Source organism: Oenanthe melanoleuca, chromosome 11 (assembly GCF_029582105.1).
Source record: "Oenanthe melanoleuca isolate GR-GAL-2019-014 chromosome 11, OMel1.0, whole genome shotgun sequence".
In the NCBI taxonomy this organism is placed as follows: Eukaryota; Metazoa; Chordata; class Aves; order Passeriformes; family Muscicapidae; genus Oenanthe; species Oenanthe melanoleuca.
This window is the reverse complement of record NC_079345.1, coordinates 6,237,757-6,262,299: the sequence shown is the minus strand read 5'-3', so window position 1 is coordinate 6,262,299 and position 24,543 is coordinate 6,237,757. Positions and strand designations below refer to the sequence as shown.

The 24,543-nt window shown below is 55.9% G+C and overlaps 3 protein-coding genes across 4 annotated transcripts; 2 read left to right on the top strand and 1 right to left on the bottom strand.

Annotated features, from left to right (window-relative positions):
- LOC130257776 (adhesion G-protein coupled receptor G1-like) lies at positions 1-12,043 on the top strand. Its single transcript, XM_056500623.1, has 14 exons — positions 1-158; positions 5,255-5,342; positions 5,817-6,239; positions 6,721-6,844; positions 6,921-7,068; positions 7,151-7,279; positions 7,486-7,602; positions 8,137-8,182; positions 8,519-8,619; positions 8,703-8,818; positions 9,809-10,080; positions 10,677-10,788; positions 10,991-11,259; positions 11,408-12,043. Exons 2-14 carry the CDS (start codon positions 5,303-5,305, stop codon positions 11,512-11,514), a joined length of 2,004 nt encoding a protein of 667 aa, XP_056356598.1. The 5' UTR covers positions 1-158; positions 5,255-5,302; the 3' UTR covers positions 11,515-12,043.
- A 91-nt stretch (positions 12,044-12,134) lies between these two features.
- Positions 12,135-18,198, top strand: LOC130257777 (adhesion G protein-coupled receptor G3-like). 2 transcript variants are annotated; one of them, XM_056500625.1, is made up of 13 exons: positions 12,135-12,868; positions 13,304-13,333; positions 13,415-13,574; positions 13,651-13,759; positions 14,300-14,440; positions 14,529-14,651; positions 14,731-14,770; positions 14,850-14,953; positions 15,422-15,534; positions 15,641-15,924; positions 16,199-16,292; positions 16,694-16,980; positions 17,415-18,198. In XM_056500625.1, exons 1-13 carry the CDS (start codon positions 12,787-12,789, stop codon positions 17,528-17,530), a joined length of 1,683 nt encoding a protein of 560 aa, XP_056356600.1. In that variant the 5' UTR covers positions 12,135-12,786; the 3' UTR covers positions 17,531-18,198. The 2 variants fall into 2 exon arrangements, with proteins under 2 accessions (XP_056356600.1, XP_056356599.1); XM_056500624.1 differs by having other exon boundaries at positions 13,304-13,574.
- Positions 18,199-18,728: 530 nt separating this feature from the next.
- Positions 18,729-24,112, bottom strand: LOC130258031 (uromodulin-like). Its single transcript, XM_056501047.1, has 9 exons — positions 24,050-24,112; positions 22,491-22,557; positions 21,813-21,980; positions 21,017-21,222; positions 20,332-20,492; positions 19,897-20,142; positions 19,568-19,727; positions 19,134-19,278; positions 18,729-18,829 (listed from the first exon to the last, which is right to left on the bottom strand). The coding sequence occupies exons 1-9, from the start codon at positions 24,110-24,112 to the stop codon at positions 18,729-18,731; spliced, it is 1,317 nt and encodes a 438-aa protein (XP_056357022.1).
- Positions 24,113-24,543: the final 431 nt, after the last annotated feature.

Sequence of the window (24,543 nt, the reverse complement as noted above, 5' to 3'; positions counted from 1 at the left end):
GCGCTGAGCCGCACGGGCTGCGAGGTGCGCGGCGGTGCTGAGCCGAACCGAACCGAGCCGTGCGGTGCGGAGCCGAGCCGAGCCGGGCGGAGCCGGGCGGTGCCGGGCGGTGCCGGGCGGTGCCGGGCGGTGCCGAGCCGAGCCCGCCCCGAGCCCAGGTATGGCGCGGCTGAGCCGGGGACGGGGCAGGATCGGGGACCCCGGAGTCCGCCGTGGGGCTGGCAGAGGCACCGGGAGCCGAGGGGATGCTGCGGCGCTCCGGGAACGGGCAGGGCGGCGGGAGGGGAGTGAATAGCGAGGGTGTCAGCCGGGGCTGGGGCACCCAGCGGGGCCGGGGACACAGGGGCTCCGTGCGGATGGTGGCACCGGGCAGCGCCCCGGCTCCGGGCAGGGAGCAGCCTGGATGGATGGAGCGGAGGGGTCTCTATGAGGGGATGATCGGCACCCACGGGGCTCGGCTGTGAGTGTGATGTGTCCGGCTGGGCAGCGCCCGGGGACTCTGCTCGTGGTGCGAGTTATCTGTGAAACCAGCCTTCATCCCTGCTCCATGGGAGCACTCGCCTGCCCCGGAGCCAGGCTGGATTCCCGGGCCATGCAGCCACAAAGCCCCCGGAGCTGCCCGGACCAGCCGCAGAGCTGAGCTCCACGAAGCCCCGGCTGTCGGTCCGGTGTGTGGCCACTGCTCCCCACTCCATGGGAAGCACCAGCACACTCCATTCCTTCCTTTCCTCCCTCCCGGCGGAGGGTGCAGCATCCCGTGGGATCACCGGCATGTCTCGACAGGATGATCTCCCTTCCCTAAAATGCCTTTTGGGGGGATTCCTCCTGCAACAACCCAGTTTGCTGCTGCCGGTCCTGGCATGTCGCTGCGGGATCTGGGATGTAGGATCCTTGGGGTGGTCTCTGCTGCCCCTCCACAGAGATCAGCAAAACTCAGTGAGACCAGCTGGAGAATAGAAATGAAGTCTCCTGGAATAACCTCCTGGCAGCGAGTCTGGATGGCTGTCGTGGAGGGAAGGGAGCCAAAGCTCATTTCATGGTCTGAGGGCTGCAGTAACCCCCCCTGCCCCCGCCCCCAAGCTCCACCGCCAGCGGGGAGCCAGGAGTGTTTCGGAGGTGGGAGGAGGGCAAATCCTTTGAGCCTGGGACTGCAGCCACAGTGGGGTTTGCCGTGTCCCTTGCTGGGTTTGCAGCTCCCATGTGAATTAAGCCAAGGATTGAAAATGCTGCATACTTGGTTGCAGTCCAGCTCTTAATCCTGCGGTCTGGGGGCTGCTATTCGTAGAGTAACAGGTTTGCGAGCAACTGTGTGTTGCCTGGACGGGGATCCCTGGGATTGGCCATCCCTGCACCTTGCGGTGGCACCCGTGGGTGCAGGGTCAGAGCAGTGTGGCTCACAGACAGCAGGTTGGCCCGTTCCCAGCGTGCCAAAGTCTGCACGGGACCAGCTGGGCACAGCCTGCTGGCGCCTGTTTTTCAGGAGCGCTTGGCCTCACCAGCTCCTTTCCCATCAGCTCACCCGACAGCTGGGGTTTGGCAGGAATCTGGGAGGCCCACAGTCTCTTACCTGGCTCCTTGGGTGCTGCAAACTTTGCCCTCACTGAGCTCCAGCACCTTGCTCTCTGTGCCAAATACCCGGGAGCCTGATCTGGGGTGGTCCTGAGCTACTTTGCACTGCTCTGCCCCTCCCTTCCCTGGCACCTGCAGCACAGGCAGGCAGTGAGGAACTTGCCCATGTGAAGGGGGATAAGTCCTGGGGGTGGACAGCGTGTTTTGGGAGCCATTTGAAACCCAAGGGAGTGGTTTGGAAGGGAGATGTGCAGGAGGGGAAATGTGGCTGCTCTCTAAGAAGACTGTGTGGTGGGAGTGCATGGCAGGGACAGCTGTCTGTACCCTCGATGGCCAGAGGTGTCCTTGCGTTACTTTGTCACTGTGTCACGTCAGCCTCGGTCTAGTGCCGGTGTGGCTGTTCCTTTGCAGAGTGCGTGTGGCTGCTGCTGAAGCCACAAGGCTTCGTGTGCCACACAGCCAGGTGCCGTGTTGCCGTGGCGCTGGAGGAAGTGCTGGGTTAGTTCACCGTGATGTTTCTGTTTGTGGTGTTTTTTAGGAAATGGAAATTTTAAAAAAAAGATTTGAATGTCAAGGCCCATCTCTAAGCAAATGCTGTCTCAGGAGCCCCAGGCACCCGCCAGTGCCAGCCTCCCCCTGGTGCTCCCCACGCCTTTGTGGAAGGGACGGCTGCCAGCAGCTGGCAAAGAACAGATCTGGCAGGGAGCTGTGCCGCTCCCGTGGGAACCACTACCAGATCTGGTTTCATCCTCTTGGCAAGACTCATCTTGAAGGTGCTGGGTGTTCTGTGCAGTGCCATGGCCCAGGAAAAGCTGAGGCACCCTGTGGCACAGCTTGGCACAGTGCAGCTGCCCCTCGGCTCCTTGGGCATTATCAAATGCACCCAGCTGGCCCTGGCCGCCCACTGTGCCGGGAATCACGTGCCAATGTTGGGAACCACAAGCCAGTGTCGGGAACCACAAGCCAATGTTGGGAATCATGTGCCAATGTTGGGAATCATGTGCCAATGCCATGAATAACGTGGGGCTGGCCCCTGTGGACACGCACCACTGGCCAAGGACAAGGGCACTTTGTGAAGCACTCAGATACTGACACTGGGGCATCCCTTTGTAAGAGAGCCCTGCTGGGGTCCTCGCATCCTTGGACAGCTCCAGACCCAGGGCACACTGTCTTTGGTCCCTACGGTGAGTGGCTGGCTGTGCAAAGCTGTTTTGCATCTCTGGGAGCCTGTCCTGGCTTGCCTCTCAGTACCACAGTTTCCTCATCACGTTGCTGAGTCTCTGCCTGAGTAACCCACTGTGGTGACGAGCTTCAGACTCATTAACATCTCGAGGAACACAGCGTCACTTTCCTAACGGACCTGGAAGGAAAACAGATAAAAGCCCCTGGATCTCCCTGTTTCCGGTGTTTATTTGAGTCATCAGAGCATCTTCCCTTCTTGGGAAAAAAAAGTAATATCCAAAACCACATGCCACCTCCAAGAGCATAAATACCTGCTGCCAAGTCACCCAGAAAGCAGTAAGGTAGTAAACACTGAGCTTTTTGTTTGTGGGGTTTTTAGTCTTTTTTTCCCCTCCATTCACCTAGGGTTCAGAGACCTCAATGTAATGCTTTGGCCTTTCTTTCCAAGACCATATGTTAATGGTGATGGGAGGATAGGAACCAGTGCCCAGGAATAAGGCTCCCTCTCTGCTGGTAAGGGAGCTCCAAGCTGTGTCCAAGAGTGTCTGCCACCTCTTTGTACATAATTTGGTTGATTTTGAGGCCAAGCCAGGAATTTTTCCCCACTACCATCTGCGTATGGGAAGATGACGAGGCAGGACTCAGCCCTGATGAGAACTGGGCACATCCTGCTACCTTTGCTGTGCTTTTTGCCAGCGTGGATGGAAGCCGTGGTTTGTCACTGTGAAACCATTTTCAGGGGATTTTCTCTTGCTATTGTTCACCTCAGGAAACGGCAATCAGCGTCAGGGCGAGAGGGACCGTGCAGGGCTGGGAGGGGAAATACCGGCTCCCCACCCTCCTTCCCACAGGGATTTCTGGTCCCAGCTGAGTAACGGTGAAAGGGGCTGATCCTCTCCTCCAACCATCCCAGGAAAACCTTAAAGACACCAGCATAATGGGATGGGCTGAAGCCTCATTAGGATTCAGCATTCCCCATCCAGAGGCGATGCTTTATTGGCGTGCCAGCTCTGTGCTGCCTCGACATGGTTGGCATTCACATTGCTTTGAAGCGATCCAGGTGTTTCCCATCACCAACAGCATTTTGCCACCCCAGGTCCGAGTTTTTTGTGTATATATGAGTGATTTCTAAGTGTGTGGCCCTGTCCAAATCCATTTACCCTGCCAAGTCATGCCTGTGCCGTACCCTCCCTGCTCACCCTGGGAGACCTCTTTAGTGTCACTTAGTTACAGCCACGCCAGCAGGTTAATTAACAACCCGGAGCCCACTTCTTCAGGTAATAAATTGCCACAAGAAAAAATAGATGGGGAGTGGGCTGTACATCTGTGCTGGCTAGAGAAACTTCCAGACAAAGCCTGTGCTGCTGGGAGAAATCTGCTAATGAGTTTGTAAGCATCTGGTGACCCTTGAGCATCTGGGAGAGCTCGTAAACCTCTGCAGGTGATGCCGGTTGGTGCCCCAGCACCTGCTCACAGCAGTAACTGTGTTCTATCAGTAATAAAACAGGACTTGACTGCTTGGTGGGTTTTGGGGGGTGTTTGAGAGCAGTGCAGAGTGGGGTGCAGCAGTGGCAAGTGGTGCTGGCTGCACTTTGGGCATTGTCCAGTGTTGGGCTGGGCCAGCTGCTCCGACAGCCCCCAGTGCTGTCCCACCCTGTGGGGGTTCTGCTGTCACCACACCCTGGCAGTTGTGTCCCATGGGTGAAGTGACAGCAGGGCGAGGAGGAGGAGGACGTGACACTTGGTGCATGTCAGCAGAGCTGGAGCTGCAGTTGGTGGCCTGAGGCAGGCAGAAAAGGCTCTGGGTGTGAAGGCTGTGGCTGGGTGAGCGCAGGGGTGTAGCAGCACTTGAGGCTGCTCAGTGCTGGCCTGGTGTAGGTCACAGAAGCCTCCTGCAAAGACAAAGGGTGGTGGGGCAGAGTGCCAGATGAAGGGATGGGCAAAGGGGCTGTGGCCCAGCGGGTTGTCAGCAGCAGATTTGGGCCATGGCTGCTGTGCTGGCACTGCCAGGATGTGCCTGGGAGAGCCTGTTTCTGCAGACTGAAACGATGGAGTGGTTTGCAAGGTGCCCAGCTCCTCAGCTAATCTGCAGGAGCTGAAAGCATCTGAGAAAATAATATTAGGGCTGGTGAATTAGGAAACCACAGTTTCCTTCTGTTCCTATCATTTGTGATAACAAGTCAGGGTGTTAACTGAGATGTGGAGCTGGGAGCGGAAGGGGGACCCCTCCTGTGTGAGTTCTTTGGTGATTGGAGCCTGTGCTGGAGTGGGGGCACCCTCTCCATGCTAAGAACTCAGAGGCTTCCAGCCTCTGCCGTCCTTCCAGCCCATAACCAGCTTGGATGCCCAGTGTTCCTGGCTCCTCCTGGATGCAGAGGCAACAGGGAGCTGGCTGTGACATGGCTGGTGTCCCACCTGCACAGCCTTTGCTCTCCATCCCTGTTCTCATGGCGTGGGGGATACTCAAATACTCATGTGGCCCCTTCCTTTTGTACCCTTTCAGGCTCTGCTGTCTCTTTGAAGGCCAAGCCAAAGCAGAGAGCTCTCCAGGATGAAGGTCCTCTTCCTGCTCCTTCTCTCCCCCCTCCAAGGTAGACTGTCCTGCTTTGGGCTGGTGAGCTGGGTTTGGGCTGCTGGGAGTAACTGGCAGCCCCAAACATAGGCTGGGGGGCAGCATGAGATGAAGGCTTCCCCAGAAGTAAAACATTTCACAGGATGATGCGACTCTGGTGGGTCTCTTGGGCAGAGAGATGGGTGGGTCTGTGTCTTTTCCAGGGAAAGGAGATGGTCTCCATCCATCCCTTCTGGGAATGGAGAGCTCCTCTTTCAGTGTCTGCTGATGTGACACTGGGGGAGGGTGTCCCTGAAAGACAGGAGGGGCCCTGGCAGGTCCTGGCAGCGTGGCTGTGACCCTGGGACGTGGCTGGTGTCACACAGCCTGAGGGACAGGGCTGGGAGAGCTGTGTGGAGAGCTGGCCTGCCACCCGTGACAGCTGCTGCAGTGTCTGCAGTGTCTGCAGTGTCTGCAGTGTCTGCTGTCCAGCTGGTCTCTGTGTGCCGTGCAGGGCTGGGAGCTGGCCACAGGCAGGAGGATTTCCGCTTCTGCGGGGACCGGAACCAGACCCAGGAGAGCTCTGTCATCTACCAGGACGGCCCTGCCACCATCTCCATCGAGAACACGGCCCAGGCACTCTTCATAAAGAGGCCCTTCTTGCCAAACAGGAGAAACTCTTACTACAAGTACAGCCTGCCCCCCACCTTGGGCAGGTACCGCTTCTGCATCTACTGGTTTGAGTCCAACAGGACCCTGAGGCTGGTGTATGGGAAGCAGAGCATCCCCCTGGGTGGGGACCCATCCAGCAGCATCCCCTGGGGACAGGAGAGCCAGGAGACTGAGAGAACCACAGCCTACATCTTCAATGTGTCCTATGTCATAAAGGGCGGGAAGAACACCTCCCTGGATGCTAAAGCAGAATACTTCTTCCCTGGTAAATGCAATTTCATGTTATTTTAAGGAAATTAAAGGGTTGTTTTATCCCCAGCCTGTTCACCAGTCATCATCAGAGCACTGGTTGTTTCCCAGTGTTTGGTTTAGCCTGGTGATATGAAGATAGCTGAAGAGTGATTGAAGGGGATGTAGGTTTTCTTGAAGTAGCCCAAAGACAGGCCTGGTACCCAGCATCTCTAAAGGTGGAGATTTTCAAAATGCTGCCTAAAATCCTGGAAAGCTGAGGTCTTTCCAGTGGTTTCTCAGGGTCCAGTCTCCACCATGAGGTCCCCATGGCCTCAGTGGGAGCTGAGCTCTGGGTGGCAGGAAAGCCCTGTGGGTTGGGATCACTATCAGCTTTCCTGGCTGGGGGTCACCTTGAAGCCTTCAGCTTTCTGCTCCCACCAGGGCTCTGCCAGTTCGTTTGGGGCATGAGGAAGCCAATTCTGCCCATGCATTTCATGGCATTTCCTTTCCACCAGCCTCTCCAGAGAGCATGCCTGTCTGGGAGCAGGATGTGGAGCAGCAGCTCAGCTCCTTGGAGCAGCTCATTGCCCAGCCCCTGGCAGCAGCCCCGGGAGCCACGGAGCAGCAGAGGCTCCGGCGGTGAGTCCCAGCCTGCCCCACCCCTGCTGCTGCCAGTGCACCCCCACTGCATCCTCACTGTGCCCCTTCCCCACAGCAAACTGGGGGAGCTGCAGAGGATGCTGGCCAAGGTGGAGCTGGAGGGGCAGAACCAGACCTTTGGGGAGGCCACGGTGCACGCCACTGTCCTGAGGGTGCAGCCCAGCCGGGCTCCTCAGCACCTGACCTTTGCTTCCCAGACAGAGGTGGGTCCTGGAAACCTGCCCTAGTGCTCCTGGCCTGTCATGCTCTCTCTCAGCCTCCTTCCTGATGAGTCTTTCTTTGCAGGAGAGTGGAGAGGTCCAGGGATTCACGGTGGACCTGCCAAGCAGCCTGTTCATGATGGGGAAGGAGAGGGAGGAGGTGGTGGAGCACAGGGTGCTCCTCATGGACATCAGCAGGCAGACCATGTTCCAGGTAATGCCCAGGTGAATGGCATGCTGGGGTGTCCCATGGTGCTGGGGTGCCACCAGACCAGCTGGTGCTCACTGGGAGAAGATGCTTCAAAGATGAGCTAAAAGTTTGGCAGCTGAAGTCATGGGACATTCTTCCTGGGCACTCTCCTCTGCTTCACCTGGCAGCTCTCCCTTCCCACACTGCCACTGCCTCCTCTTCTCCTACAGGATGAAAACAGCAGCCACGTCCTGGGGGACAAGGTGGTCAGCATCTCGCTGGTGGACACGGTGGTGGCCAACCTCTCCGACCCAGTGGTCCTCACCTTCTTCCACCAGCAGCTGCCGGTAGGTGGGAACGGCCTCAGAGAGCCTGATCCCACCAGGAATGGGGGAAGGAGGGCTCAGGCCCTGCCAGCTTAGGTGTGGTGAAAGTGCACAGCTCCATGGCCATGGCCTGCCTGTGCAGGTCTGCTGTGTCACAATCACAGCTTGGCTGTGGGCACTGGTGGTGGCCCTGCCTTCCCCTCTCCAGGAGACACCTCATGGCAAATGTGTCACACCCAGCACTGTCACCAGGGCTGGGGTACACCCTGTGCTGGCAGGCCCTTGGCTCATTCATGGCTCTGTCAGGTGCCTGCTCAAAGCTGAGCCCTTGGTTTGGAAAAGAGGATCTAGAAGGAGGTATCTGCTCCATCTGTTGTTAGCAGAGTGGTCTCTGCCTGGAGCCCACTCCCACCATAGGGAAGTCTGGTTTAAGCTGTAGTTTGTCTCATGAGACCATCTTGTCTCCTGCCCTGTGTTGTCCCCTATCAGAAGTGCTGGGCAGGCAACAGACCCAGAGCTGCATCCTGACCAGGGCCTGTGGTTTTGTCATTGCAGAGGAACGTGACCCCACTGTGTGTCTTCTGGCAGGAGGACAGCTCTGGTGAGTGCCCCTGCCCTTGGGCTGAAGTCAGTTCCTCTTCCCAAGGTGCCACAGCCCCACCAGCAGGGTGAAGGTTGCTCTGCACCTCCCTCCCTCACTCCATCTCCATAAGCCATTCCCGCAGGGCTGATGTCAGTTTTTTCCCTGCATAGCTAATCTAAGAGCTTTCCCCTTCCCTAGGGATGGGATCTTGTGCTGAGGGAGCTATTTGAGTATGTGTGCTTGGCCTGGGACAAACTGGGACCCCACACTCTAGTTCTCCCTCTTTCCATGGACACCTTGCCCATGGCAGATGTTCCTACTTCTCACCAGATCCTCTCCCTTTCTCTTTCACAGCCAGTTCTGGGAGCTGGGACAGCTATGGGTGTACAACAGTGACAGGGAGCAGCCAGACAGAGTGCAGGTGCAACCACCTCACCTACTTTGCTGTGCTCATGGTGGGTAGCACCTTCCCTCAGATCCCTCACATAACACCCTGTGGTGCTCTTCCTCACCATCTCCCATTCCTCCTCTTCCTCAGGTATCCTCTCCAGAGATCACCACTGTGCACAGGAATTACCTGAGTATCATAACCTATGTTGGCTGCCTGATCTCAGCTTTGGCATCCATTTGCACCATTTTCTTCCTCTACTTCAGGTACAGTCTGATGGTTCACTCCCTTCTCCCTGTCTGTGTCCTGTCCCTTGCCATCAACACCTGGGTGGGCACAAGCTCTCCAAGCAGTTGGTGGCCTGGATAGAAGCATCTTGAAGGAGCCTTGTTTGGAGAAAACTGAGTTCCCCTGTCCAGGATCCACTCTCTTGGTCAGGTCACCTGCAGGGGGCTCAGAAACACCAGCTCTTCTCAATGATTTTGGAAAATCTTGGTTGTAATGGATGCAGCAGACAGTAGTCTGCAAAGATCTTTTCAAGGACCTGGAGGAGAGCATGAGTGTCTTTTCCTGAGTCATGTCACTGATCCTAAGTGAATGATTCAGACCTGAAATCATAGAATCATAAAAATATAGAATGGTTTGGGTTGGAAGAGGCTGAAAGATTATTCATTTCCAAACCCCATCCCATGGACAGGGACACCTTCCATTACACCAGGTTTCTCAGAGCTCCATCCAACCTGGCCTTGAACAATTCCAGGGATGGGGCATCCACATCCACAAATTCTCTTGGCAACCTGTGCCAGGGCCTCACACCCTCTCACCACAGGGAAGAATTTCTTCTGAATATCTGATACAAACCTGCCCTCAGATTGAAGCTTTTCCCCCTTGTCCTGTCACTCCATGCACTTACTCAGAGTCTCTTTCTAGCTCTCTTTAGGCACTGGAAGGTGCTTGAAGGTCTCCCTGGAGCCTTTTCCAGGCTGCACAACCCCAGCTCACTCATCCTGTCTCCATAGGAAAAGTGCTTCAGCCCCCTGAGCATCTTCAGTGCAGGCTCAGCTGAGGGGGCTGGATTTGCACGTGGGATGGGTGATCCCACCTGTGGGGTTGGTCTCTCAGTCCCTGGAACTACCAAAGAGTCTCCTTGCTCTTCTGCTGGGGCAAGTAGCTCCATGCATGGCTGAGGGGTGCTGTGGGCACTGTTGGTGCTGGCCAGGCACGGTGCTGAGTTCTGCTCCCCTCTGATTCTCCAGGAGCAAACAGCGAGACCAGATCACGAGCATGCACATCCACATGAACCTGCTGGTCGCCATCTTCCTCCTGGACATCACCTTCCTCATCTCTGAGCACCTGGCTGCCAGCAGCGAGGCCATCTGCAGAGCTGGGGGGTTGTTTCTGCACTTCTCCCTCCTGAGCTGCCTCACCTGGATGGGCATTGAGGGCTACAACCTCTACCGGCTGGTGATCGAAGTCTTCAACGCCTACCATGACCACCTCCTCCTCAAGCTGTGCCTGGTGGGCTGGGGTGAGCATGGGGGAGGCAGACATGGGTGGGAGGGGCACTCAGGGAGGTCTGTCCCACTGATCCTATGCCTGGATGGGGATGGAGACACAGCTGTGGGGCAGCAGCTTGGTGGAGCTCTCTCTGTCAAGAGCCTTGGTGGAGAAGAAGGCTCGAAGGCTGAGAGCAGAGGTTGGATCTAAAGCAAGGGTGGATCATCCTGGGGGATCACCCAGCAGTGGAGAACTGTGAGAGCCACCACGGATCTTTAAATAGTAATAGGATCCTTTCTTTCTGAAAGAAACATCCAGGAGAGCCCAGAGAGATGGGCTGGATGCAGGAAGCTCCCATGCTTCTCTGCCATGCTCTGGGCTGGAGGTCATGGCAGGAAGATTTTATGATCTTTTATGGCCTAAAGCTCCACATCCCTGGGAGGTCTCAGCTGGGGTCAGCACAGCACTACCCTCTCCCCAGCTGGAGGTCATGTTGTGTGTTCCATCCTTGGTTTCCCTTTGGGAGGGAGGATGTTGGTTGTGCCCTATGCAGGGAGAAAGGGGCAACAAGTCCTTCCAGAAGGCCAGGGAGTAGGGCAGCCACTTCACTCTGCTCTTTCCACCCAGGATTCCCCTTCTTGTGCGTGATGCTGATCTTCCTGGCCAGCTGGACCAACTACGGCCCCTTCTCCGTTCCCATCTATGAATCCATTGATGGCAGGTCCACCAACGCCACCATGTAAGTCCTGGCATCTGGTTACCTGCTCTCTGGTTGTAGGTGAAGTCAGCTGGATTAACCTTCACCATATCCTGGGGCTTCTCTGGGGTTTTGTGCCCCCTCCCTGGTGCTGGGCTGGCACCACACTCCTGTGCTTCCCCAGCCCTCCTGGTGAGCCTGGGGAGGGCACAGTGTAACCCTCTGCCCTTTCTCCTCCCTCCAGATGCTGGATCACCAGCCCCCTGATCCATAACATCGTGAACCTGGGTTTCTTCAGCCTGGTGTTCCTGTTCAACTCAGTCATGCTGGGGGCCATGGTACGGGAGATCCTCCGGCAGAACAAGAAAGGTCACAAGCTCAAGCACGTCCTGGCCCTCCTGGGGCTGAGCATCCTGCTGGGCATCCCCTGGGCACTCATCTTCTTCTCCTTCACCTCTGGGGTGTTCTGCCTTGTCTCCCTCTACATCTTCACCATCATCAACTCCCTCCAAGGTGAGCCTGTGACTCTGGGCTCCTCTAAAGGGCACCAGGATTTTCAGGGGTGCTGGTGGGTGGGGATGCTCTGGCAGGCTGGGTGGCTCTCTCAGCTGCTGTTTGTCCCTCAAAGGGGCTCACCCACGGTTCCTCTCCCCTCTGCCAGGTTTCCTCATCTTCCTCTGGTACTGGACCATGGTGCTGCAGGCGAGGAAGTCCCCTGACTCTCAGAGCAGCTCTGACAGTGCCAAGCTGCAGCCCAGCAGCAGCTGAGCTCCATGGTGGCCGTGCCATGCCAGAGCTCCCCACGGCGAGGACGGCCACAAGAAGGACCACACCATCTGCTTTGCTACTGCACTTGCCCCATAGTGCCACGAGGAGCCCAGGGACCCACAGCAGGGCTGGCCCCCTCCCCAGTTTTCCCACCCACTCCATCCTGACTGGCTTGGCACCCTTGGGGCAGGAGGGAAGGAGGGAGGGAGGGAGGGATGCTTACTGCAGTGGGGGCTGTAAAAAGTGGAAGGGGCAGGGACAGGGTCTCCAGTGACTTTGGATGTCCCCTCCCACATCCTGAGGTCAGGGATGATAGGTGGGAAAGGCCCAGTTTTCAGCCCTTGCTGCTGGTCACCATGAGGGCCCTTCCCCAGGGAAGACAAATTGACTCTGCCCCCGCCGCACCCTCAGGCAGCTGAAATAATCTATTTTTGTTATTTTGTTGAATGTCTATTTTTGGGTGATGTAGGGGTTCAGTGAGCATGCCTACACACCAGACTTCTGCCCATTAAAGTTGTTCCTCTCAGAGTGTGGGGTCTCTCAGTGCATTGGTGGGCTCTGCAATGGGATCCATCTCTCATCTGGGTTATCCCATTCCTGGGGCAGGACCCAGCATTTCATCCTGCTGAGCTGGAGCTGATAATGGTGCTCCTGGCAGAGCACTGGCTGCCTGGTGCCATTGGGGTTGGGGCTATGAAGGGAGGTACCATAGCTTGGGAAGTGTCTGGGGACTGTCACTAACCAGCAGAAAGGGAGGCTGGTGAAGGGCAGGGAGGCATCAATGGATGGGAATCATGCCCTCAGTGACTGTGGGGCCAGGCAGAATCTGGCTGTGCCTCTTGCAAGCACAGCACCACATCTCCCATCCCACCATTCCCCTTCCAGCTGGTTGCAGATCATCCCCCTCCACCCAGCTGGGGCAGGGGCACCTTTCCAGGGAGGGGATGTTTCATCCTTGTGGTGATGCCCAGTTTAGGATGAAGATGCTCCAGCATTTGCTGGTTAGGGCCATCAACCCCTTGGCAGGAATGTGGGGAGAAAGGGAAAGCAAAAAGGCTGGAGCTGGTCATGGGAAGGAGCCACAAGGGAAACGCCGCAGCTCTGGCGGTTGCTGCCGTTGCTGTGGGCTGGGACAGGAGGTCACTTGCCAGCCCACAGGAAGGCGTGAGGGGTTCCCAGAAGGGAAATGAGGAACAGCTCTTGCCTCAGAAGTGGCCACAAGCCCTGGGGTAGGGCAGAGCTGCCGGGACAAGGGGAGCAGAGTGTGCTGGGATGGCCAGGTGCAGCCAGGAGACTCCACAAAGTGGCATGAACTTGTTCCTGGGCACTGTCCTGCTGCTCCTGCTGCTGCCTGGTGAGTGGCAGGTGAAGGGGGAACAGGCATCCTTAGCACAGGAGGTGCATGGGCTTTGTGGGAAGGTGTTCACCAAAAGACCATGTGGGCATTTCATCCTGAAATGTGGACAGGCCAGAGGGGAGCATCCCCACTGGGGTGTGCAGAGGTGAGCAGAGTTGGGGGCTTTGTTGCTGGGGCTTTTTTAAAACCTGGGTTCAGCAGTCCAGGGTCTCCTTTGTGAGCCTCTCTGGCAGTCTGGACACAGTGGTTTTGCCCTCACCAGCTCCGGTTGCTGTCCAGGTGTTTTTGAAGTCCTGTAACTGCAGGACTGTTCTTTAAAACCTGGCAGCTGCCAGAGTCCTCTGCCTTCCCTTCTCCTTTGCCTGTGGACAGAGGGAGGGCTGACCCTAGATTTTGATGTTTCCCCCCTTTCTCCATAAACTCCTCTTCCAGATGTTGCCGTAGGACAGAACAGCTGTTCTGGTGAGTGCTCCCCTCCCACTCCTACCCTCGCTCCCAGTGCCCACCCGGTGCTGCCCAGTGCTCACCTGCTGCCCCTCCCAGCCCTGGCTCGGGGTGATGAGCACCCCGAGTGCTGCAACATGACGGTGAAGCAGCAGAGCCCCGGCGACAGCCGCCACGTCCTCGGCTTGTCGCAGCGCTGCCCGGAGCTGTGGCGCTCCGCCAGCCGCGCCTGTGCCTGCCTGCGGGAGCGCTCCTTCAGGTACTGCCGGGGGCAGGACAGGGTTTGTGGGCTCAGTCCCCGTGCCCAGCTGTCCCACAGACCCCTTGTCCCACAGGCTGCTGCAGTCGGGGCAGCACAACTGGCTGGATGGGCTCAAGACGCTGCTCATGTTTGTCACCAGGGCTGTCCCCCGTGACATCCTCATCGCCTTCTCCCCCACAGAGGTGAGATCTGTCCCTCCCTGTCTCTTGCTTGGAAGGTCCCACACCTTCCGAGCATCCCTCAGCCCCTGCCCCAGGGCTTGGTGTGCTCTGCTGTGCTCTTCCTCCTCCCTCTGGGGCTGCATCACGGGCCCACATCAACTTCAACATCCCTTGCCAAGGAGTCATGTGAAGTGACTTGGGAGGAAAGAGCCCTCCCCAAGGAGCCATCCCAGCAACCCAGGTGGTCAGGGGGAGTGTGAGGTAGGAAAGGAGGAGAGACGTGTCACCGTGTGCCTCCTGCCCACCCAGAGGCTCTCCAGGCTCTGGATGTTCCAGGGGACCGTGTGTGGGTGATGGTGGGTAGAGAATCTGCTGGGTCCCACTCCCAGCTCTGCCCCCACAGCTGCTGGGTGCTGGGGATGAGGTTCTTCCCTTCTGCCCTCGGGGCTTCTGATGATACTGCTGAGCAAACCCACCTGGGCAGGGCTGAATTTGTGCCTGGAGCAAGATTGGTGGAGATGTGACATGGCAGCAGCAACCTCTCACTGTTCTCTGCTGCAGGGCCCCAGCAGGCTGAACACCACAGAGGAAGGGAATACAGGTAAAATCCACCTCCCCAAGGAGATATTCCAGTCCCTGAGTAACAAAGCGGTGCCTGTGGTGGTGACAGTCCTCAATATCCAGCAGCTTGGCATGTTCAAGGTACAGGCTGGCATTGCCAGTATCCTTCATGCTGCCACCAGCACTTGCCACCCACCAGCTCAGTTCTTGCAGCGCTTCCCCTCCACAGGAAAACAACCAGACAGCTCAAGTGCTGGACAACACCGTGGTGGGCATCACAGTGGGAGAGAGCAGCATCTCGGGGCTGCAGGAGCCTGTGCAGCTCACCTTCACCCACAGGGAGCTGCCCCAAGTGAGTCAGCCCTGCCTCCCTCCCTCTCCCCTCCAGTGCCCATCCTGTGCCATCGGCTGACGCTGCTCTCCCACTGCAGGGCATCACCCCCCAATGTGTCTTCTGGGATCCCAGCAAAGGTACACCCAGCTGGGGCAGGTGTGGGGCTGGCACAGCTGCTGTACCAGCACTCACAGCTGCTCCCCTTGTCTGTTGCAGGGCAGGCTGGAGGCTGGTGCAGCAGGGGATGTGTCACACAGCCCGGGGACAAGGGGACAGTCTGCTCCTGTGACCATCTCAGCTTCTTCACCCTCCTCCTCCTGGTGACGATCCCACATCCTGCAGCTCCTTCTTATGCCCTGGCAATGCTGCCTGCCCACTCTTGTGGCCTCTTGGGTGTCATGAGTAGACACACAGGGACAATTATAGCTGTTCTCAGGCAAGCCCCAGGCAAGCTGTTCTCACCAAGCACAGCCCCAGCTCAGCAGGTCAGCTGAGCAGGACAGGCTGGAAAAGGCCCCAGCCTTGTGCAGGCTCTGGCACAGCAAGGCTTGAGGTCCCATATCCTGGTGGAGACTCCCAGAAGGGTGCTCATGGTGTCACCCTCACCTCACTCTACCTCAGAGCATCTCCTCTGAGCCACCACTGCCCTGCTTCCCTTGAAGACTTTCTGGGGGCTGGTATGGGGTGTTTGCAGCAGCCCACTGGGTTTATCAGAGTTCTGGTAGCTGCAGTCAGGTTTTCTAGGCTGGCCCAGAGTCTGTCTAACCCAACATCTGCATGTTTGGCAGAACCCAGCTCTGGATGGCTCCACAGCAAAAGCTTTGACAGCTGTTGCCACCGCTGGTTGTGGAGTAGCCATAGCTTTCTCCATCTTCACCATGGCCTTCTGCATCTTCATAAGGTGGGATGTGAGGGGCTTGCCAGGCTGGGAGAGACGTGATGTGGTCCTGCACAAGGCCCTGCTCACCTGTGACCCCTGTCCTTCCTGCTCCCTGTGGGACACCCAGGTGCAGGTTCAGGTTTGAGGAGACCGTCCGCATCAACCTGGGGCTGCACACGAACCTCATGGGCAGCCTGTTCCTCCTCAACCTGGCCTTCCTGCTCAACAGTGGGCTCGCTGGCAGGACCCAGCCAAGCACCTGCAGGGTCCTGGGGGGGTTCACCCACTACTGCCTGCTCTGCTGCTTCACCTGGACGGCGCTGGAGGGCTGCCAGCTCTACCTGCTCTTCGTCAAGGTCCTCGGCATCTACATCCACCGCTACCTGGCCAAGCTGTGCCTGGTGGGCTGGGGTGAGCCTGGATGAGAGAAGGGGGGTGAGAGAGGCAGTGGGAGGTTTGGATTGCATATTGGGGAAAATTTCTTCACTGAAAGGATGGTTGGGTACTGGAACAGGGTACCCTGGGCAGTGGTGGAGTTACCATCTCTGGAAGTGTTCAGAAGGTGTGTGGATGTGGCACTTGGGAACATGGTTTAGTGGTGAATGTGAGTTAATGGCTGGACTTGATGATCTTAGAGGTCTTTTCCAACCTAAACAATTCTGTGATTGTGTTTCCCTTCTTCCAGGCTTCCCTGTTCTTGTGGTGGGAGTAGCAGGAGCTATTGGCAGCTATGGAGAATACTGCATCCAGAGCATGGACCACCAGGACATAGCCCACCTGTGCGTGTGCCACTGACCCCAGAGCTCAGGTGGCCCTTTGGCACAGGGAGGGGTGGCTCAGTCCTACCAGGAGTGCAGCAGTCAGGGATTGCACCCATGTGGTTTGGCTTTGCACCATGCTTCTGCTTCCTTAATTGTGATTGCAACACATCAGCCACCCCCACCTCTCATGCCAAGCCTCCCTGGTCACGTCTGCAGCCCTCCAGGTCATGGAGGGATGTCCAAGGTGCACCTGGAGCTTGTCCAGGCTCCCTTCCAGCTGAGAAACACGAGGGCAGTGGATACACACCACTGTCCCCCTGCTTCACCTTGATCTTGAAAAATGCCCCCAGGGAAAGGCTCCCATGGGTGCTGCTGAGGCTTGCAGGGCTGCTGGAGGCACCATGGTTGTCTCTTTTTAGGTGCTGGATCACTTCTGAACATCTTCTGGTCCACTACATCACCAACTGTGGCTACTTTGGCCTCATCTTCCTCTTCAACATGGCTATACTTGGGGTGGTGACCCAGAAGAGCTGCAGCTTGCAGAGCACTGGGGCAGTGCAGGGATATCAAAAACCCTGGAAGGTTGCTCTGGTGGCAGCAGGGCTTTTCTGCCTGCTGGGAGCCACTTGGGCCACGGTATTCCTCACCTATGGCATCTCCTCCACAGCCGTGCTCTACCTCTTCACCATCCTCAACTCTTCCCAAGGTCAGCACTCACTCTGAGCTGGGTTCCCTGGGCTTGGGTGGGGAAGCTGGAGGAGGCAGGAACCAGCCTGGCTATGGGTTGACCAGGGATCCCAAGGCTCCAGTGTCTTCCCAGCACTGTCATGCCCTTCCTTTTGGCAGGGCACATCAAGCAGCAGGTTCCAACCACCAGCATGGAGCTGCTCATGGCTCCCAATTACACCTGCTTCACCCATGGTGGTTTTCCTCCAAGAAAGACATTCCTTAGCAGAGGACTAGGGACATTATCCACTCAGGGCATGTCCCAGCCAAAGGGCTCATGTGAAGGAAGAGGGGGAGGCAGGAGTGAGCTGAGGGAATCCCCTGGAAGCAGAAGGAAAGTGTCATTAGCATCCTAGCAAGATGCTTCCCACTTTCTCCTGCTGCTGCTGAGTGTTTGTCTTCCTATCCCTGCAGGAATCTTCATATTCATCTGGTTGGTCGTCCTCTACTACCCAAAGACCAGGGAGACCACTGGTTCCCTCTCCTACATCATCAGACATGACAAAACTACCACAGCTTCCCAGGACTAGCTCCTGGCTGGACATCTCTTCCTGCCTGCACCTGCATCCACTGAGAGCAAGCTTTGATCCTGGCAGATGCAGCTTCCTCACAGAGGCTGAAATCAGTTAACCATGCCTCAGTTTACCCTCCAGTGGGCATGATCCACCTCAGCAGGGCTCTTTGCTTTGTCCCTTTCATTCATGGTGGACTGCCCTGGGCAAGGAGTTCCAGAGATGATGCTTCTACAAAGTCCCTCCAGGCTGCAGTTCCATGGTCTTGAGGTGCCCCTGATCTCATTCCCCAAGGGACAAGGAGGAAGCCCACAAAGCACCTGCCTTCAGCCAGGATGGACCCATCACCTTTTTGCTAGAGGTGGCTTTTGGTGCTGAATCAGCCTGGTAGTGAGTTTCCTGCCACTGGAGAGAGAGGACTGGCTTGCTCCAGCCCAGATGTGGGAGATTTGCATCTGGGAATCAGCAAAAAGAAGAGAAAATCCATGAGCTTCTTTGCAAAACATCTTCTTGCTCTCTGGCAGAGATCTGCTGCATGTCCTTCCTCCAAAACAGCCTCTGGGGCCAGCAGCTATTCCTTCATGGACATTGTGCTCCAGCCAAAATACACACACAGCTGCCTTGAAGGGCAACTATTGTCTTCTCCTGATCTGTGTTTTGGTATTAAATCCCTGGCAGCTGTCTGAGCACTGTGAATTTAGTCTTTAATACCTACAATATTGTTTGTTGTTTGCTTTATATTAGGGAAATCAGTGGGAAAAGTCTTGCTGGCAATTTCCCATGGATGAAAACAGAAATGTCATGAATGAAGGGAGAAATCACTATGGATGGGTGCACACACACATGTGCATGCACAAAGCAGCCCCTTCTCTGCTAACACTACATTTGGGTGGCACAGAGCTATGCAAAGACCAGCTTTGGTAGGGCAGGTATCCAGAGTGGGGTCCTTCCACCTCCCCACACACCAGAGTGACTCTGTGGGAAAGAGGGAAGCAGGAGGAAGGACTCACCCATCCCTGGGTACATACTCTGGGTTTAGTTATGGACCCAGAGGGGAGTAGGTCCAAGAGATGCTGCAGGGAACAGAAACACTGTGATGCACCTCATCCTTCAAGCACTGTTTGCATCCAACCATTACCCCCTTCCCCAAAACACCCATAAAGACACAGCCAGAGCCTCTCTGCTCCTGTCACGTTTATTGGGACCCAGCTGTTTCCTAGAGCACTCGCCGCCCCACGCTGACGGCCGCAGCAGCCACAGTGAGCACAGCGAGCACACACAGCGGAATGAGAGCCCTGGAGAGCCACGGGCTGGGTCCTGCCAGAGAGGAGAGAGATTGGTTGTGTATCTGGGTCCCCTGGGCCAGCTCTGAGCCCTGGAGAGGCATCTCCTGACAGGGGATAGATTCAGGGAGTCATCCCCTGTGATGGGATGCCAGAGGAGCTGGGGGTGCTTTGGGATCCTGAGGACACTAACAGGGCTTAGTCACCTCAAACAGCCTCCACCCACCCCTGCTGCCTACAGCCCAGCATGCATGCCTGCTCTGAGCCATGCTGCAGGTGGGCTTGTCCCCAGCCCTGCTCCTGGGCTGCTGCTTGGATCTCCTGTGCTCAGGACATACCTGCTGGGTCCTGCTGGTCAGTGCTGGAATGATGGGTCTCTGCTCCCGAGGAAGGAGCAGCCAGCAAGAGGATGGGCCCGTAGGACACAATCCTATTGTAGTCATCTGCCAGTGCCCTCCTGCTCCTCCAGTGCCTGGGGCATTGCTGTCAACAAAGCCAAAGGAAGGGTGATGGGAGGGCAGGGCAGAAGCACCCTGCACCTGGGCCATCCTGTAGATCTCCCTTCCTTTCCCAGGGAAGAGGGAAAGGAGATCTCTGGTGGGTTCAGGCTCCGGTACCTTTGGTTCAGGGCACTGGGCTGAGCTCCTGATTTGGGACGTGTTTATTCTGTGAGGCCTCCAAAACAAGAGCAAAGCTCTTTCTCCAGGCAGAGCCAGTGAAGGGAGGTCCCACAACCCCCCAGGGCACAGTGCAGACCAGCAAGGCAGCTCACCTTGGCACAGGGCTCTGGGCTGTCAGGAAGACAGAGCTGGACACGGCAGTGCAGGAACACCTCGGGGTAACCAACAAACTGAAACATCTGGAAGCTGAACTTGGCAGCAGTGCTCTCTCCAATGGCATTCAGATAGGTCACTGTCTCATCATGGGGACACCTGGGACATGAGGGCTGGATCAGTGGTGGCAGGCGAGGTGGAGCATCCCAGCCTGGGATACCACATCCCACAGGGACCCACAGGTTAAACTGAGCAGGCCTGTTTCTGTGTCAGTCCTTGTCACACTGTGCTGCAAGTACACTGGATGTGCTGGGGACACTGCACTCACCCCTGCTCAATGAGCTTGTGCTGCATGTCCTGGTGTGGATCCATGCTCGGTGTGGCCCAGCAGTCCAAAACACTCAGCAGGAAGTACTTGAGCTGGTGCTGCCCTTCTATCTTCAGCAGGACATAGAGTGTGTCCGTGAGGGGGACAGCCACACTGGGCAGGTGATAAGGCTCAAGGAAGGAGGGGGACTTGTACAATCTCATGCTGACATTGAAGTGTCCTTCTCTCACCACAAACTGTACCAGCCTGAGAGAAGAGGATGACAGCTCACAAACAGAACAAGGAGGTGGAAAGGACATAGCACAAGTGAAGTCACCTGCAATTGCTCTCAGAGCTCTCAAGGGCTCCAGGGCCTTTGGAAATTGTCTCACTGAATCTACTTTTCTCCAAGCCCAAAGACACCATGTCAGCAGCAAGGTGAAATGGGACACTCACTTGTCAACAGCAGTGAGAGAGAAGGGCAGTCTCACAACCTGCTCGTAGGCGTAGATGCAGGAGAAGTGCACCTCCAGCTGAAAACTGCGGGAGATCATGGCCCTGCCAGCCTCCTGCTCTGACTCCAGGACGTTGGAGTACGAGACATGGGAGCTGTTTTGCTGCAACAACACAGAAATCAAGTCAGAGCAGGACTAAAGCTGTACACAGAGCTGCAAGCTCAGAAGGCACAACTCAGCTATAGCTGCTCCAGGCCTGGATATCTGCTGGGCTTTCAGCTTGTGTCTGGGGGCTGCTGGGTCTGTACACTGAGCACAGGTGAGCACAGGGCTCTTCTGTGCAATGCAGAGCTGGAGCACCATTTCATCTGTACTCCTCCTGCTCCATGAAGTAAGTCAGGGATCAAGGGGACAGGGCTGCAGAGTTCAGAGGATGTCTCCAGAAATCTGAGGGCTGTTACCAGACCACAATGAGACTTCCAAGCTCTCCTAAATAAGACAAAATTTGCTGCCAGCAGGGGTTTGGCAGAGGCAGAAGAGCTTTCTGACATCCTCAGGGAAGATTCTCAAGGGGAATGAGAACTTTTCAGCACCCAGATATAAAAACAAAAACCTTTGGAGTTGCCCTTGCTGTCCCACCTCACCATGTCTGCTCCTTTTGTGGCTTCAGAGCTATGGATTCTCACCTGGATTACTGATCCACAGGCAGTGTGATTTTCACTTGTGAGAGTGGCTGCAAAAAACAGCTCACCCTCTTCTTCCTTCTCTGAGACCTTGCATGCCTTGTTCTTCAAGTGGACAAGCTCCAGCGGGATTTTCAAGAGCTCAAACACCTCCTTCCTCACCATCATCTTCATGTGCTCTTCCTCACAGGCCAGCTTCAGCACCACATCTGGGGGAAAAAGCCATCTGCCATGGCAATAAGGGAGAGGCCTGAAGGAGCCCTAGGCCAGCTGCAGGGTGGCACAGTCCCACTGAGCTCAGCAGCCTCTCGTCCCAGCCTTGGTACAGGCTGCTCTAGGGCTCTTCAGACACACTGGGCAAAAGACAGTCTGGTCCCTTTTGAGGGCTGTTCACACAACCCCCACAGTCTGTCTAGGGCACCAGAGGCACAGGGATCCTATCCTTCAGAGGAAGAAGACACATTTTTTGGGCAGTGTCTGGAAGGGGCTTCACTGTATCTGTGCCAGGGTATATTGTTCTGAAACTGTGAGGCAGTTGTGCCCTGCAGCATGCCCTGCTACACCAAGGCCCAGCCAAGGAATTAAGGCTTTTGGAGAAGAAGAAAATGGCCTGTGGCTGGCTCTTGTACCAGTATGTAGCCAGGATATGGTTGTAGTGGTGCAGAATGCACCTGAACCAGGAGCTGGGATGTGCTCCAGGAGTGGGGAGCAATGGTAACACCAGCTCACTGTGCCCACCACCCTTCCCTCTGGTGCCCATGGACAGACAGGGAGGGCTCACCAGCATTCCCAGCCCTACCTTGGCAGAATTCCCCTGTGAAGCCTGGCTTGCAGCTGCAGACTGGTCTGTCCACAGCCACCTGGCACTGCCCCTGGTGCTGGCACGGGTTTGGCATGCAGGCATCCGGGCTCCTCTTGGCACGGAGGGCAGCCCCTGGCCTCAGGCCATGGGTGCTCACCAGCTCACCTGCAGCAAAGGAAAGGCAAGAAAGATGAAATGCAGCTAGAATGTCTCCTTGATAAGAGATTTGAGAACTCACCCCACTGCAGGAAGCTCTGCACAGCTCTCAAGAGCTGTGATCCTTGCCTAGAGCCAGAGCAGACACATCTGAGGAAGAACCTGCAGCCTCAGCTTGCTGGGAGGCTGTGAGACCTCCTCAGCCTGGCTGTAACCTGGACCAGAGCTATGGGGCCTGTCACTGTCATCAAGGAGCACGGTGGCACATTGCAGCACCCATGCTTGTTTCCATGGGTTACACACCCCTCATGGCTGGGGTGGACAGCCTGCAGTTTCTGCCTCTTTTGCTCTATCCTGGACCCCAGTTGCTGCCTCACTCAGCCCTATTCTCTTGTTCCCCCTAGGCAGCCTTCAGCAGTGCCCTGAATGAGGAACTTGAACATGGATCAGGTGAAGGTTCCTTTCCTTTTCATACTACCCATCCATGACCCAGCAGAGACAGAGCACAGGGAGACTCACTCTTGTTGCCTTCACAGCCAGCCAGGCAGAGCACAGAGAGGAGCAGTAAACATCTCACAATCCTTTCCTGGAAAAACAAGCAGGCTCTGGATAACTTGGATTGTTATCATGCTCACTGGAGATGTTTGCAGTCATTCAGAAAGGCTGAATCCTCAAGCATGTATACAATAACTTCTGTGCTGTATTTCCTAGGTTCCATGGCCCAAAGTAATTTCCCACTCCAAAGGGCCAGATCAGCCTTCCCCCATTAGGTTAACACAAGGGTCCAACATTATCCTGAATTTAGGTAGCTATTCCAAAAAGGAGGTGGGAGAAACCAGCCCTGGGACCTACAGGGATGTGCTGACAGAGACAAAGCCACATTTCAGTGGCAATTTGAGTAAAACTGCACAGCTGAGGCATCAGTCTGGGCTCCCCAAAGAGGAAAGGAGTCACCCTCTTCCCACTACAGCTCTTTTGGAGAGTTAAGATTTGCAAAAGGATCCTCACTGTTCCAGTAAGTCAACAAAGAGACAAAGGGATAATAAAACAAACCCAAAGCCTTGAGCATGACTAAAATTAGTGTCAAAAAGACACAGCAAAAAGACACAGAGTAAGTCAACCTCTCCTGCTGGTACAGATAATGCATTTCTGTAGGGAAATTATTGTCACAGTGCTGGATTAGCCCTGGACACCAGATACTCCTTATCAGAGATGTGGATGTAAGTCAGCCAGGTGGCTGGGCAATGTTCTGTCAGTGAGCAGGAAGAGCAGGGCAAAGCCAGAGCCAAAATCTCCCTCACACAGCCCACCCACACCCCTTTCCACTGACCCTGGGCAGCTGTGACCACCAGACTGCTGGACAAGAAGAGTTAATTCCCCGCCTGCTCCTTGCTCACTGCAGCAATCCTGAGAGATGCCGCACCTTGTTCTCCCCCCGCTTACCATTGCCAGGCTGCTCCCTGCTCCTCCATGCAGCGCTGTCCAGCGCCTTCCCCTCAGGGGTGGCTCGGCAGAGCCGGGGTGCTCCGTGCCTCCCGCCGTGAGCCTTATATCGCCCTCGGACAGCTCATCCCTCTCCCCCACGCAAACACGCTGCTTTGGGATTGCACAAGAGCCTGCTCAGCATCCCTCGGAGGACGGGGAGGAAAGGACTCTGAACACCCATCCCCTGGCACGGACAGCCCTTCCAAAGAGCCGACAGCTTGTGGATGCTGACCCAACTCACAGCCCTGACAGGGTCCCGAACAGGGACTATCAGCAAAACGCTCTGGAATCTGGGGTCTGTGCATCCAGCTGCTTTTGTGGTACCTGTTTTTGATGCAGCAATAACAACAGATACCACAGTGGAACAGGCGAAGGCCAGATAACTCTGGGTGCTGAGTACACGCAGTTTTGGAACCACAACATGTATTTGCCTTATCTGTTTTTTTTTAACATTTAAGAACCGCTGAGAAGTACTGGTGAGAGATGGAGGGTCCTACCCCACTTAGTTTCATAGAATATCCAGATGTGAAGTGCACCCACAAGGATTGAGTCCAATTCCTGGCCCCTGCACAGGACCACCCCAGCAGCCCCACCCTGGGCCCCTCAGAGCATTGTCCAAATATTCCTTGAACTCTGGCAAATTTGGGCCCCCCCATGACCATTTCCCTGGTGAGCCTGTTCCAGTGCCCAACCATTATTTGGGTAAAGAATCTTCTCTTAAAACCCAACCTAAACTCCTGCCCCAGCCCTCAATACAGGTTCATGCCATTTGAGCAACAGTAACCATCTGCAAACTGCATTAATCACTCAAAATGATGCATCCTTATACATTTTTACTGCAGTCTGTGCATCCTCAGAGCTTTAATTGTTATGGTTGCCTTAACAGAATGCCTAATATGGACATATGTCCATCAATCCATATTTTTTCTTAACCCCAACAACAAACCAGAAAAAAGTGTTTATCATCTGATCCTGCTTACAGTCTAATGAAAAAATAAAAAGGAAAAATAAAGGGAAAAAGGATCATGAAAATATGAAAAGGAAAGGGAAAAAGAGTAAGAGAATTAAAAAGAAAAAGGAAATGGTA

Coding starts and splice junctions, on each gene's coding strand:
- LOC130257776 (XM_056500623.1), top strand. CDS start 5,303: ATGAAGGTCCTCTTCCTGCTCCTTCTCTCCCCCCTCCAAG. Junction 7,603..8,136: donor TCTTCCACCAGCAGCTGCCG/GTAGGTGGGAAC, acceptor TTGTCATTGCAG/AGGAACGTGACCCCACTGTG. Junction 10,081..10,676: donor GCTGTGCCTGGTGGGCTGGG/GTGAGCATGGGG, acceptor CTTTCCACCCAG/GATTCCCCTTCTTGTGCGTG.
- LOC130257777 (XM_056500624.1), top strand. CDS start 12,787: ATGGCCAGGTGCAGCCAGGAGACTCCACAAAGTGGCATGAACTTGTTC. Junction 12,869..13,303: donor GCTGCTCCTGCTGCTGCCTG/GTGAGTGGCAGG, acceptor CTCCTCTTCCAG/ATGTTGCCGTAGGACAGAAC. Junction 14,954..15,421: donor TCTTCACCCTCCTCCTCCTG/GTGACGATCCCA, acceptor CATGTTTGGCAG/AACCCAGCTCTGGATGGCTC.
- LOC130258031 (XM_056501047.1), bottom strand. CDS start 24,112: ATGGGGGGGCCCAAATTTGCCAGAGTTCAAGGAATATTTGGACAATGC. Junction 21,981..22,490: donor TGGCTGTGAAGGCAACAAGA/GTGAGTCTCCCT, acceptor CCTTTGCTGCAG/GTGAGCTGGTGAGCACCCAT. Junction 21,223..21,812: donor CACAGGGGAATTCTGCCAAG/GTAGGGCTGGGA, acceptor TTTTTCCCCCAG/ATGTGGTGCTGAAGCTGGCC.